This window comes from Thamnophis sirtalis, unplaced genomic scaffold (assembly GCF_051295495.1).
Source record: "Thamnophis sirtalis isolate CommonGarterSnake01/CBP01778 unplaced genomic scaffold, rThaSir2_p1.2 scaffold_8, whole genome shotgun sequence".
Lineage (NCBI taxonomy): Eukaryota > Metazoa > Chordata > Lepidosauria > Squamata > Natricidae > Thamnophis > Thamnophis sirtalis.
This window is the reverse complement of record NW_028261388.1, coordinates 45,850,061-45,864,008: the sequence shown is the minus strand read 5'-3', so window position 1 is coordinate 45,864,008 and position 13,948 is coordinate 45,850,061. Positions and strand designations below refer to the sequence as shown.

The window sequence follows — 13,948 nt, the reverse complement described above, 5'->3', positions numbered from 1 at the left end:
CATAAAAGAATTTTCATACAACTACAAAGTAATGCAATAGTATAGATCATTTTAAATATAAACTACATGTACAGAATATCTTACAGCAACAAGCTGACCTGGTGATTCACTACCTCCTCAAACATAACAGTAAGCAACTGACCTATTCAGATCTCTGACTATCCAAAAATCAATTAGCCATATCTGATCTACTTTGTTTCTTCTAGCTGATTGTGGAGGTCCATATGATTTGTGGGAACCAAACACTACATTTACTTCAATGAACTACCCAAACAACTACCCCAATAGAGCATCTTGTAAGTTATGTCTTGTAAGTTACATGTCTTCAAAACTTTAGACAAGTTTGTTTAAAAATATGAAACATACGTATAAATAAATGTGTAAATAGAATTAATGAAGATTATACTCAGGTTCATTAGAAGCTTTTGACTTCAGCTTCATTAAATTTTTAATAAAGTTTTTTTTTAAAAAAATAGAGATTATAGAACACATGCTATTATAAAAATGTAAGAAAAATCTCATTATGTCTCATTTTCTGATCTGGTGTTGTAGCTGTTGTAGCAGCTACAGCTTTAAAAGCAGACTTTGGACAAAGCTAGATACTATTCTCATCTAACTAGGATTCAATGATACAGGCAGATCATCACATTCACCAACACATGGCAAATGGATGTGCTCTTTTTATCGACAAATCTGGCATTAAAAAACAAAATAATTCAATGATCTAGCTCCAGAAAGAGGCAATTGAACCAGAAGGAGAGAATCTTACAAAACTGTAGGTACCCCTTTTTCTAAGCAGTCTACCCAATTACTCATTCCCTTGGCAATTAAAAGCCCATAGCTTTATTAGACTCCATAGCCTCCTCTGACTTAATCTCAGTAGGAGCAACAGCACCACCCTTACCATGAAAACCACTGGAATCCCACTGCTGTTTACTTCATTCTAACATGCAAACACTACCTATCAGTGACATGCGGTGAGGGATACCGTTGGTGAGGCAAGAGTGTGGCAGCGGCGAGAAGCAACGTCCCCGCCGCTGTGTCCGACAGGCGTCTCTCGTTTATGATGGACATAAAGGTGAGATGCCTGTCGGACACAGCGGCGGGGGTGTTGCTTCTCGCCGCTGCCGCGCTCTGCCGCCTCGCCCCCAGCCTCCTCCGTCCCCGCTGACATTCTTGGGAGCAGGTCGGGTGGCTGGCTGGCTGGGAGGAGAAGAGCGGTGAGTCTTTGTGCCGGCTGGCCGGCCAGGCAGGGAGCAGGTCGGGTGGGGGGGTGGCTGGCTGGCTGGGAGGAGAAGAGCGGTGAGTCTTTGTGCCGGCCAGCTGGCCGGCCAAGCAGGGAGCAGGTCGGGTGGGGGTGAGTGGCTGGCTGGCTGGAGAAGAGCGGTGAGTCCCTCCCCAGCCAGCCACAAGGGCTCACCGCTCTTCTCCTCCTCGTCCTCCCCGCTCGGTGCTGGGCTGGCTGCAGAAGAAATGGCAGCTGGTGAAAGAAAAACCTCTCCAGAATCACCCTTGCACTTGCGCAGTCGCTCAAGTGCAAGACATGATTCGCTGCTCCCAGATCAGGAGGCGGGAGAATCAGTGCCTCTTTTGCATATTAAATCTTTTGCTTTTTAACTCCGCCTTAACTTTTAAAAGGCGAAAAATTCCTTAAGCAAAAGAGGCCCCGAGTTCTCTGGCCTCCTCCTGGTTAACACTGAGAGCAGACACCAAGCCACTGTGACTTGAAATCTGGTAGCAACTATCCTGGCTTTAATTCATTAAAAAAAAAATTTAAAACTCTTTCCTTTCTCTCAGGAGACTGGGGAGGCTCCGCCTCCCTTGCCTCTAGTGACTGCAGGTCCCTGCTACCTATCAATAAGCACTGGTCAATCTCTATTGGACACCCGTCCTATAAAGGTTTACTGCTACTAGAATTTTGGTTCATCAGACTTTGTATATTCTACTCCAGCATATATGCTTACTTCACAATGTTTCTTCTTTTTAAAATGTGTCATTAGTATTATACAATACAATAAAAGTATTTAAAAAATGAAAAGAAAAAGAAAAATCCTTTCTGTCAGAAAGAAAGTCTATGTAAGTTTTCCTGTCTTTTTAAAAAGTCTGTTCACTTCATGTACTGTTTCTGGTACAGAGCGGGCCAGGTACACAGCTACAACTATTCCAAAGTCGTGGGGAGAAAAACAACCTGCCCACTCTCATGCATCACCTGTCTCCAATATTGGTCTCTTGTTTATCTGACTGCTGACCAAAATTACATCATTCTGCACCCTTTTCCCCTCAAACATCAAGTACTACACAGCCTCTCATTCCTTTCCATTTCTCATTGTCACATATTTCATCCCATACATTTTGTTTCCACAGTAGCAGAGGTAAAAACTTGGAGTGGGGAAGGAAGCTGAGTATCTGAGAGGAAACATATAGGAAAGGTAGAGAGGAAAAGAGTAATTAAGCCTTTAGTGGGATCCAAATTTGTCTTTACTTGTTATGTACTCATTTATTCTTCTCTGTAATAGAATATTTGGTTTCTTTATTTTTAAAGAAATCGATTATCACCTTACACACCTAACAGTAAAAATAATTATTTAAAAAAAAATCATTTCTAATCAACCTCCCCTGAATTTGCTCAAAACTTGTAGAATATACTAATAATATATTAATAAAAGTTAATTTGAAATTTGCAGAATGTATTAAAGAAGTGTGATTTGAATAAATACAACATTAGAGATAAATAATAATAGTACTAACATAATAATAGTGATAATAACAACATATTTGGCTACTTGTGGTCATTATGCCTCAGGTGAACTTGGAATCCCGGGATATGTTTTTAAGGTGCAAATGCTAAGAATAATCTCAACTAACTCACTGCCCAACCACCCATCAATGGTTAAATAATTCTGGTTATTTTCCTGAAATTGCCTTTTTAAATTTAAGTGCTGTGCCTTATTCATAAAGCTATGTCATATTGAGAATTGTTAACAGAAATATTAAACTCTTGTAATGCCATTATTATTTGGAGTTGTATTGGAAGTGTTTTAACATATTTAAACTGGATCTTAATAAAAAATTATGATGACTGCTAACTATGCAACTTGCTTCTTTATGGAAACTATTGACAAATCAGTATTTTTGGTTTTTTTCCTTCTTATATTTTATAATTCTAGGTGTATGGTATTTGCATGCAGAAAAAGGAAAAAATATTCAACTTCATTTTCAGTATTTTAATTTAGAAACTATTCATGATGTTCTAGAAGTCAGAGATGGTATAGGAGCTGAATCTTTATTTTTAGGCAAGTATATAAAATATATCAAAATGTGTGAAAAATTATATTGTATCAGAATACCTCTCTAATTATGCTGTAGATTTAAAAAATAAAACAGTGAAAAATAATATAGTATACAGTGTTTTTAACAATTCCAGAAATCTGTAAATTCCAAGAGTTGAATGTGACAATATCATTTTCATTCATAAAAATGTTCAATAACAATAGTATTTAATGTTAATGTTAATGTTGCATTAATGTAGTATTGCAGATAAAATGTAATATATTTTCATACATATAGTTAAACTTTTATGTTGATTGATATAATTTAATTTAAATTAACAAAATTGCAGCATTGGGGAAATTAAGAATATTCTGGTGTGAATATTTTCTTTCTATTGTTGCATCATTGTGTCATTTGCCATATTATATAGCAAAGATTCCTGGAAGTTGTGATAAGTGCTCAGAGAGAACGCTAATAGAAAATCAAACTTTCTGAGATATTATACAGCCTGGATCCAGTCCAGATAAATTTTCCATCTCAGTGGCAAAGTTCTGTGCTGCTGCAATGTCTATAAGAAAAAAAATTGGCTACAGAAGTATAGTACCAATTATCTGGACATACCTTTAACAATCTTTGGACCTTTATGTTATTATCCACTTTTAATGTCAATACTTTTTAATTATATTTTAATGTTAGTATTTTTTGATATAGTGTAAAAACTAATGTGTATTGCTGGTCTTTGACCATAATAAAGATTTTATTTATTTACCATCTCAAACTACAAAGCAAGTGCATATTTTAAGTTACCTTACATTCAATATCATCTATGAATAAAGAACATTTAAGGTTTAGCATTTAATCAGTATTGATTTGTTCATTTGTTTTTCCTAGATTAAGCTTTGCAGATCATCCATCTAAATATGGATGATCTGCCAAAAAAAAAAAAAAATAGAAGTAGACCTTTTTCTGTCCTACATGTGTTTATTTTCCATTATTATGATATGTATATTAGTCTTTGGAGTAATGATATACTTTTCCTTGCTATGAAGCTGTATATACTGGAAAATCCCCAGTGCCAGATATATTCTCTACAACTCACCAAATGACTGTGCTCTTCATTTCGGACAAATCTATAACCAGAAAAGGATTTGTAGCCAATTTTACTACAGGATATCATCTTGGCATGCCAGGTGAGTTTCCAATATACCCAGAGGTGGTATTCAGCAGGTTCTGACCAGTTCTGGAGAACCAGTAGCGGAAATTTTGAGTAGTTCAGATAACTTCTGCCTGGCCCCACCCCCATCTATTCTCTGCCTCCTGAGTCCCAGCTGATCAGGAGGAAATGGGGATTTTTGCAGTAACCTTCCCCTGGAATGGGGAGGGAATGGAGATTTTACAGTGTCCTTCCCCTGCCACACCCATCAAGCGACTCCCAGCAAGCCATGCCATGCGCACCAAGCCATGCCTACAGAACCAGTAGTAAAAAGTTTTGAATCCCACCACTGCATATCAGGGACATGCAGTCACTAGAGGCAGGGGAGGCGGGGCCTCACCAGTCTCCTGAGGGAAAGAAAAGAATTTTAAAGAATATTTTTTTAAATAATTAAAGCCAGGGTAGTTGCTACCAGATTCCAAGTCACAGTGGCTTGGTGTCTGCTCAGTGTTACCTATAGGAGGAGGCCAGAGAACTCGGGGCCTTTGCATAAGGAATTTTTCGCCTTTTAAAGGTTAAGAAAGGGTTAAAAAGCAAAAAAAAATGTATGCAAAGAAGGCACTGATTCTCCCGCCTCCTGATCTAGGAGCAGCGAATCATGCCTGTGCAAGGGCACTTGAGCGACTACGCAATCTAGCAGTTTCCATCGAGGGTGATTCTGGAGAGGTTGCTCTGGGCTGCCAGCCGCTGTTTCTTCAGCAGCAATTTCTTCTCTGCCTGGCATTTTCTACTTGGCGGCTTGGTGCCTTTGCTGCAAACCCGGGTCTTGGGGCTCCCCGATGCAAAGTGCCCCGCTAGACACTTTGCATCGCGGGAGCTGCCAAGCACTGACATTCCCGCTGCCCCGGCCTGCAGCCAGCCCAGCACCAAGCGGGGAGGAGGAGGAGGAGGTGGAAGAGGAGGAGGAGGAGGAGGAGGAGGAGGAGGAGGAGGAGGAGGAGGAGGAGAGTGGTGAGTCCTTGTGCCGGCCGGCCGGCCAGTTGGGGAGCATGTCAGGCGGGGGGTGGGTGGGCTGGCTGGCACCGTCCGAGCTGAAGAAAGCGGAGGATTGTTCGTCGGAGGTGGCGGGGGAGCAAGGCGGGGGAGCGCAACGGCAGCGAGAAGCTCCTTGGACGGAGCCGGGACACCCAAGCTGCTGTCATTTGGCCTACTGCATTGTGCAATTGAGACACTTATAGTTTTTCAGTAGATCATGATTAAATGAATCATGGCTTAGAACAATCTAAGAACTCTGTCTATCTTTACTTCATAAATGTGTTTTTCTAATTCCAAAATTTCTTGGAAATAGCTTTTCAAAGACAAAGGAGCATGGGGGCAGGGTAGAATTCAAGCATCTTTCTGGCTCCTTCTCTTCACTACAAATTAACTGCAAAGTAAGAAGAACAAAGATAGTTAACTGTGAAGTTATCAGTGGCCCAAGTATTATTGGCCTTTAGTGTGCTACCGCTAAAAGATTTCTATATTAATTGCAGTTCATATTTACTCTCAGTGTTCATCTCTTGAAATTACTTGGCTATTGCGTATCATGATTAATATATAAAATAGGTGAAATATTTTATCTTGCACATGAAATATGAGAAATGTACTTCGTGTTATAAAAAAATGTTTTATAAAAAAACATTAAAACTGCTAATTTATTAACTAATTTTCATGGACCACAGTATCTGTGTCTTCTTCATTAACAGCTTCATGTGGATTGAATTATTATCAGTGTGGAAGTGGAGAATGTATACCTCAGGGTCACATATGTGATCAATTCCAGCACTGTAAAGATGGTTCTGATGAAGCAGATTGTGGTAAATATTTATAATTTTAAAAAAAAAAAACATTTCTAATCCCAAATTCAGGGAAGATAACTATTTTCAAAGGGGGAAAGGTGTGTGTACTTTGAAAGGTGTGTGTACAGTAAAGTAAAATCCCAAGTGTATCTTGGATTCTGTATGTAAAAGAAGAAAAGAAAGACATGTTATTTGATGTGAATGAATGGTAGAGTTTTGAATAAAAGAATAGGAATGTAAAAGAAAAAAAAGAAAAGAAAAACCCACACATTCTAGCAACAGATGCTGGCAAGCTGCTATTCTAAAGTGGGCAGGAAAGATTTTTGCGGCGTCACGGATCTCTTTCAGAGAAGGGGCCTAATTTTTAGAAAAGAGGCTATCCAACCATCTCACTAAAAAAAAAACCCAAAATCTGTACACAGCCTCTCCTTTTCTATTACAGTAGAATATTTGTAGCTCAAGGTTGAAATGTGGGGTCCTTGTTGCTCTCTGAGCTTGGTTGTTTTCTTGCAAACATTTCATTATCCAAACTAGGTAACATCATCAGCACCAAGGACCCCTCTCTTTTTCTATGCAGTGAAAATAGAAAGTATTAGTAAGTGAAGACTTCAGTCTAATACTTTGAAACCAAAATATATTTATTTTGCTGTAGGGGCTCTTTTTGCAAATAAGAGTAGGGGTGCTTCTGCCAGTGCAGACTTATATATATTCTGCTCAGCACATCCAAAAAGCATCCTTAATCTTCTTTTCAAGGAAATTTAGGACCAAATGTAAGCCCAGTAAAAGTGTTTGACAGGAGTTTAAAACAGCTGTGACGAGCCACATTTCAACTGTTTTACAACACAGATGCAGGTTACTTTGACAACAATGACAGCTGTTGTCACAGCAACATCTGTGAAGGTAGTTATTTACAAAATTAAATGTTCTGTGCATAGCTCTGCTTTACATAAATTAAAAATAATAGACTATGTGCAATGTTTTATATGCAGATCCAATGATAAAATGATGCTGAGGCTGGTTAAAAAAAGTGAGAGCAGTAACAGTTTATCATCTGTAAGAACTGACAATGGTTTGTGTGCATAGATACTTAGATTTGTAGACAGTTTGCCTCACATTGGATATCTTAAGTCTTAGTATAAAAAACTTAAGACATTTCTTGTCAGCTATCTTATCCTCACTTGTTATTTCATGTCCCACTGTGTTTGTTGAAGAGGAAGAAAACTTTATTGTTGCTTTTCATAACAGATCCTTAATCAAAGCACACCAAGCATATGCTGTTTGAAAACCTGGAATATTTTGTAAAATTTTCTTAGCAGGTTAAATACATGAATTGCAGTACAAGGAGTAAATGCAGATCCAATAGGTTTATAGTTGGATAGTAGTGTTTGTGACATTCAGACCCAGGTTAAAGATATAATCCTCATTTAAACATATGGTCATATGTCTAATCATGCAAGTTTTTCTAAGTGTTCCTTATTGGTCCTATCAGCAGTGCAGATTTTGTGGAGATCTGCAAGTTACTTAATGCAATTTCTGCCTATATCACCATACTTACAGGGGTACCATAAATTATAGATTAGTAATATCTAGAGCAAGGATGTCAAATTTGCATCATCAGAGCGGTGTCATGTGACATGTTGGGACTTTTCTTTGCTTGTGGGCGTTTCCAGCGTGTGATACATCCGGCCCACAGGCTGCGAGTTTGACAGTTCTGATCTAGAGCAATGTTTCTCAAACTTATGCTAACTGAGGAATTGTGGTAGTTGAAGACCATATATCTTAAAGTTGCTGAGGTTGAGAATAATCTATACAGCTAAAGATTTATTCCTATGAATTATCTTAGTCAGGGTTGTCAAATTCGATTTCATTGAGGGTCACTTCAAGGCTGTGTTTTACCTTGGGAGGGGTGAGGAGGACATGGCCAGGGTGGGTGTGGCCATCTTGAAGTCACTTGTGTCTGAGGCTCCTGTAGTGGCCCAAGCACTTTGTCAGCAAGAACGGGCACCGAAGCTCTGTTTTTCATTGTGATGGCCTCCTGCAACCCACTGCCAGTGAAAACAGAGCTGAGAGGGCCACACATGGGCCTCTCGGGCTCTATTTTCAGTTGCAATGACCTCCTGCAGTCCTCTGGAACTTAGGGAGAAACCAGGCATCCCTGAGCTTCGTTTTCACTGCCAGAGGGCTGCAGGAGGCTGTTGTGGCCAAAAATGGAGACTGTGAGTGCTGTGAGTGGCCCTTCTGAGATCTGTTTTTACTGGAAGAGTCACCATGGGCCAAATCTCAGCACTCCACAGGGTGAATCCAGCCTGCGGGCCTTGAGTTTGGCACCACAATTTAAGTGTTTCTAAGTGTACTATATAAAGTGTTTATCATCCAAAAGCCCATGCGTTCTCAATTGGTAAATACACTGTTTATATGGATCCCAAGTAATTCAAGAACAATTATGGAACAATCAGCACTAAACACATCAATGTGAGCCAGGAAAATGGTGCATTAAAAAAACAATGTTCACTTCAAAATCTCATTGTTAACTCACGAAGATTTCTGACCCTGACACTAGTTTTATTACAGAATTTGATTTGGATTTGAAAAGGGAAAACAGGAAGATGCTCAAATCACACCTTTTCACATCTGCTAAATTTGAACTTGATCATACGCAGTGTTCTATGAATAAAATGAATCCTCAATCTGTGTTATAATATTAAAACTTACTTTTATGACAGTGCGCTTGATCAATGGTTCTGTCAGCTCCAATGGGTTAGTCCAATTCAAAATTGAGACGCAATGGTTTACAACTTGTGCTAATCAGTGGACAGAAGAATTATCAACCAGTATCTGCAATCTGTTAAAACTAGGGTAAGTAAAGTTTTGGATTATATTTTCTTTCAGAGCTAATTCTTCTGCTAATACTTTATATAACAGATATAATACTGGCTTGTAGGTTTGGAAGAAAGAGCAGGTATAAAGCTCCAATGTTCTGCATAATGTATAATATACTTGGCTTTCCCAGTGGCATTTCCAGCAGCAGAAACTTTCTTCAAGAACTAAGACATGTCTGCTCAATGTCAATTTGATTACACTTTAGTCGGGAAAAAATGTTTATATGGAAGACATTTTGACTGTTTATCAACACATGCACATGCTGAATGCTGTTGTTGTTCTTGTTGTTGTAGTATAAGATATATTATTCATTTAGTTGTTCTTCTGTTAGTCCTTTAATATTAAATCTATAACTGCCATTCACTGGAAATACAGATTTTATAAAATAATTACAATTATTACACATAATTGAAATTTACCTGCCAAATCCAGAATAGCTAGGAAAACTTGGAAATCTCCCTTCCTTCTACTATTTAAAAGATCTCTTTTAAAAATAACAACAGTGAAAATAATACTAGCAATAATATTTTTAAGAACAAACATACACACACACACGCACACAGACAAATCCCTGTAAAAAATAAGAAAATGAAAAAGAAGGAAGCTAATAGCTTTCAAATACTGGTTTATTAGCCATTAGTATTTTCATAGTTGCTTTATCTAGTTACCAGGATATCTCATCACTTTTTAATGATTTCTATTAAATTTATTCTGATATTCAGTACAGAATTTGGTCTATATTTTCATTTCCTCAATATGCAAGAATAAAACATGAAGTCCCATATGTAGTACTATAATATTGTATATTAACATTGAATAATTAGTGGTAACTGAAGATCTAAATTATAACAATTTACCTTCTCTCCCCTTTAACTTTCTCCCCTACCACCATACCATCATTGTTATATTGGAATCCAGCTTGCAGATTATGTTCATTTATAAATGTTCATTTATAAATGCATGTATAGTTTTATTACTATGCAGACTTCTTAATCATATGCAAATAGCTACAATATTTCCATGTCTAAATCAGATAGATTGATTCACAAATGCAAGTTCTTAATTTGATATAGGAGGCCCAATATCAAAAAATAACTAACTATTTTGACCATCAGTTTGGGAAATTTGTAGCCCAAGTCCAAAGTAAGTTCCAAACTTTGGTAAATGACAGGTTTCTCTTTCTGATTCCTTGCATAGATGGTAGAATTATTCGCATATTTTGATTGCTCGTTTTAGCATATTTCTTCCTAAGAGTAATCATTTCCAAATGTGATATAAAATATGTTTAGCAAGTAATTTATTTATCTTATTAAACCATAAATCATACAGCACAATAATTTCTATATATTTATTATAATTAAAAGGATATGTTTTAAGCAAAGTTTTTCCTTTTAGAAGTGGGAACGAGTCATCTCCTGTCTTGTTTACTGGGGCAGGTCCATTTGTAGAAATTAAAAAAACAACTAACAGCAACTTGACACTAACACCAAGGTAAGGCTTTATAAATGACAGTTAAAAATGATGAATATAAGTAATTATATAAGTAATAAAGTATAAGTAAATCATTGAAAATATGGTGAGTAGGAATTTCTATTTTTTTTCCTTTTTCTTTTTTTGCTCTTTAATTCTCTTATTATTTATCAGTAGAAATTGTCAAAAGGTATGGAAATTTCCATATAAACTAACAAACATTTACAGATTAATGAACATTTAGGACAAAGTAACAGTCCCCTCACAAACATCAACTGATATGAGTCAAAATAAGGAGTTTTTGTAACCACTTAATATTCTGATATTAATAATCAGTTGTTATAATAGAATTTAGAACAACTATGGATATGGCAACAATGTGGAGTCTGTTTGCCACTTCCTTCTTCTTTCATTTACCTCATAACCAATTCTCCATTGAAACATCAACTCTTACCTTTTATAAGAATCATTACCAGAGTAAACCCTGCTTAGATTTTTGAGATCAGCCAAGTCAGTTATGTGTTGCCATCTACCTTGACATATGAAGAGTTGCCAGATGTAAGATTTATGTTGGCAAGAGTTGGAGAAGAAGATCTACAAGATCCCTTCCAATCCTACTGTTCTATGTTGTATTAATATAGCATTTGGTATATAGTATATAGGAGCATAATTTTAATTGTTATGTTATTAAAGCAATAGTAGTAAGGCATGTTTTAAAACATTTCAATTTATCAAAGAGCTTTGCATATATATTTTTGTTTGTTTTCAACTTTCCCTCCAATATAGTTTTTGAAAGAAAAAATGGGGAGATATTTGAAAATGAAGGTAGCACTTATTGGAGAAGGCATTTCAATCAAGAACATTTCTCACAAAAAATAGAACTGCCAATTCATTTTATTCCCATAGAGAAAAATCATTTTGATAAGCTCAAGTGAAAAATATGTTACAGATTACTTTTATGTCCCTATATGCAACTTTATTTTGTTTTTGTTCTTTTAGTCATCCCAGAAATCTAATAGAAACTAGAAATTTAGTTTTATAATCAATATGGTAAAATAAAATTTTTAAAGCTAGCCATGTTTATTAGTATTGAACAGTTAAAATGAATTAAAAGTGCCTCAGACTTGTTGATTGGATGGTGAGATGTACTAACTTAATATTTAAAACATAAAGAAATAAACAGAGTTACATTTTACTTGTAAGAAAAGCAACACAAGTTATTGCTAGCCTCATTTGTGCTTGTATTAAACAACACATTAAGAATTAATCAATTCATTTTGCAACAGTATTTATTTCAATCATTGTATTTATAAGAATGTTATTTGTTTAAAAACATATATTGCTTACAATCAGATTTAAAACAATAATAAAACAACAATAGCTAATGTAAAACATGTTACATTAAAATGGGTGGATGTAAAAAAAACGCTATTATTTAGACAGCAACAGTGAAAACAATAGCTCCTAGGTACCTAAATAGTACAGGGCGGGGCATAACCTTTTCCTAGGGGGTCACAGCAACACTTGTAATAACAACACAAATAATTCATACACCATTCGAAAGCCCATCAAAAACTGAGTTTATTGACACGATTTAATAGTCAGTATGACCACCATTAGCCCTTCGAACAGCATTCAAACGAGGTGGATAAGAACACAACAAATCTTCAAACAGTTCCGTTCGATTTTCCAGATTTTTCAACACAGTTTCCAAATTCATTCTCAAAGTTTCAACCGAATATCGATTTTGACCTTGCTCCTGAATCATCAGAGCTTCCACTTCATCCTTAATTATGGCCCCAATGTTCTCTGCCGGATTGAGATCTGGCGAATTTCCCGGCCAGACGTCATTGCCCCAAAATTCGACATTGTTTTCCTTTAACAATTGCTGAGTCGCATTTGCACGCATGCAAGGAGCTTTGTCATGAAGAAAGACAGCCTCACCAACCACCAAGACATTGTCTGGATCACTGAGAAATGGAATGACATTCTCCAATAAAATTTTCTCACGGAAATAACTGCCATCCCAGGATTCCCCTTTATCCTTCAAAACCCAATGCAGTTTCTTGGCTGTGAAAATGACGAAAATCCCGATGCAAGTCGGATTGCGAACGATTTGTCGATATCGTTCATGTTTGGCGATGTCGTCGACGTCTTTAGCCCAAATTCGATCGTTCTGGAAATTCGGTTTTCGAATGGCATAAACGAAGAATTCGTCAGATAGCGCCAAATGAAGAAAATCTTCCTCGGTCCATTCAGACAACCAATCGCACAACCAAAGCCGATCTTGAACGTGTGTTTGAGTTTTCAATGGTTTGCAAATGACGTGGAATGGCTTCAAACCTTCTCGTTCTCGATATCGGCCGATTGTCCTTTGATCAACTCGTTTTCCACGAATTTGAAGGATTTCTTGGGCCACTTTTCGGTTTCCTTTTCGTTGTTTGCGACTGCCAGTTGCAATGATGGCTTTGCTTTCTTGGGACAGTTGCAGAGGACGCCCTTCTCCAAATTTTGTGAAACATTCTTGGGCTGTTTTGTTCCAATTATCAGTAACCCAATCCGGATGACGTTTCAATTTGTTTGCAATCCATTTTCGATTGATAAACGTCGCTCCAGCATCGCGAGCCTCTCGAAAGGCAATGCATTTTATTCTGTCAATGATCCTTTGTTCTTCCGAATCGAATTTTCCAGCCATTCTTAAAGCAAATTTAACATTTAATAGCTCATTCAATTCAGTTTTTTATGGGCTTTAAAATGAGGTGTCGCGGAAGTTGTAAACTGCTGTCGATCTTGCTGTGACCCCCTAGGAAAAGGTTATGCCCCGCCCTGTATAGTGGTAAGTGACCCTAAAATTTTCCAAAGTGGAGGTTCTATCCCGCAAGAACTCTTTGTGAGATCACAATTCATAGTCCTGCAATTGCTTAATCATAGTAATAATGTATCCATAATAGAAGATCGTATAGAACATATCCTGGCATTAAAGCTTTATATGTTGAAAATAAATGAACTTAATATCTAATTAAAGTTCATCTATAATGTCTTCGCGACAGTAGGTGACTGATCTTGACTGGAACAAGAAGCTAAAAAGTGCAGTGCCTGATCAGTACATGGGTGGGAAATTTAATAGGATGCCAGAACCCTAAACTAGATTAAAAAGTAAAAAGAAAAAATCCTTCTCAACAGAAGAATAGCGCCAAAGCAGTTTGATTTGTAATCATAAAACTATAAAATTATGTCCACGAAGTTACCTATGCAACTCAGGCACTTGATCTGGATTTTTTAAAATCCATGAAATACAAGAATACAGTGCATATCTATGAGGTATTACTTTTTAGCA

The 13,948-nt window shown here is 37.0% G+C and overlaps 1 protein-coding gene across 1 annotated transcript in view; it reads left to right on the top strand.

The window, feature by feature from the left end:
• Nucleotides 1-13,948, top strand: part of TMPRSS15 (transmembrane serine protease 15) — a 65,411-nt gene that overhangs the window by 39,028 nt on the left and 12,435 nt on the right. The window contains exons 16-21 of the mRNA XM_087722048.1: nt 207-296; nt 3,168-3,293; nt 4,320-4,460; nt 6,169-6,279; nt 8,985-9,117; nt 10,537-10,632. Coding sequence (XP_087578174.1) covers nt 207-296; nt 3,168-3,293; nt 4,320-4,460; nt 6,169-6,279; nt 8,985-9,117; nt 10,537-10,632 — 697 coding nt within the window. The remainder of the gene's footprint in view (nt 1-206; nt 297-3,167; nt 3,294-4,319; nt 4,461-6,168; nt 6,280-8,984; nt 9,118-10,536; nt 10,633-13,948) is intronic.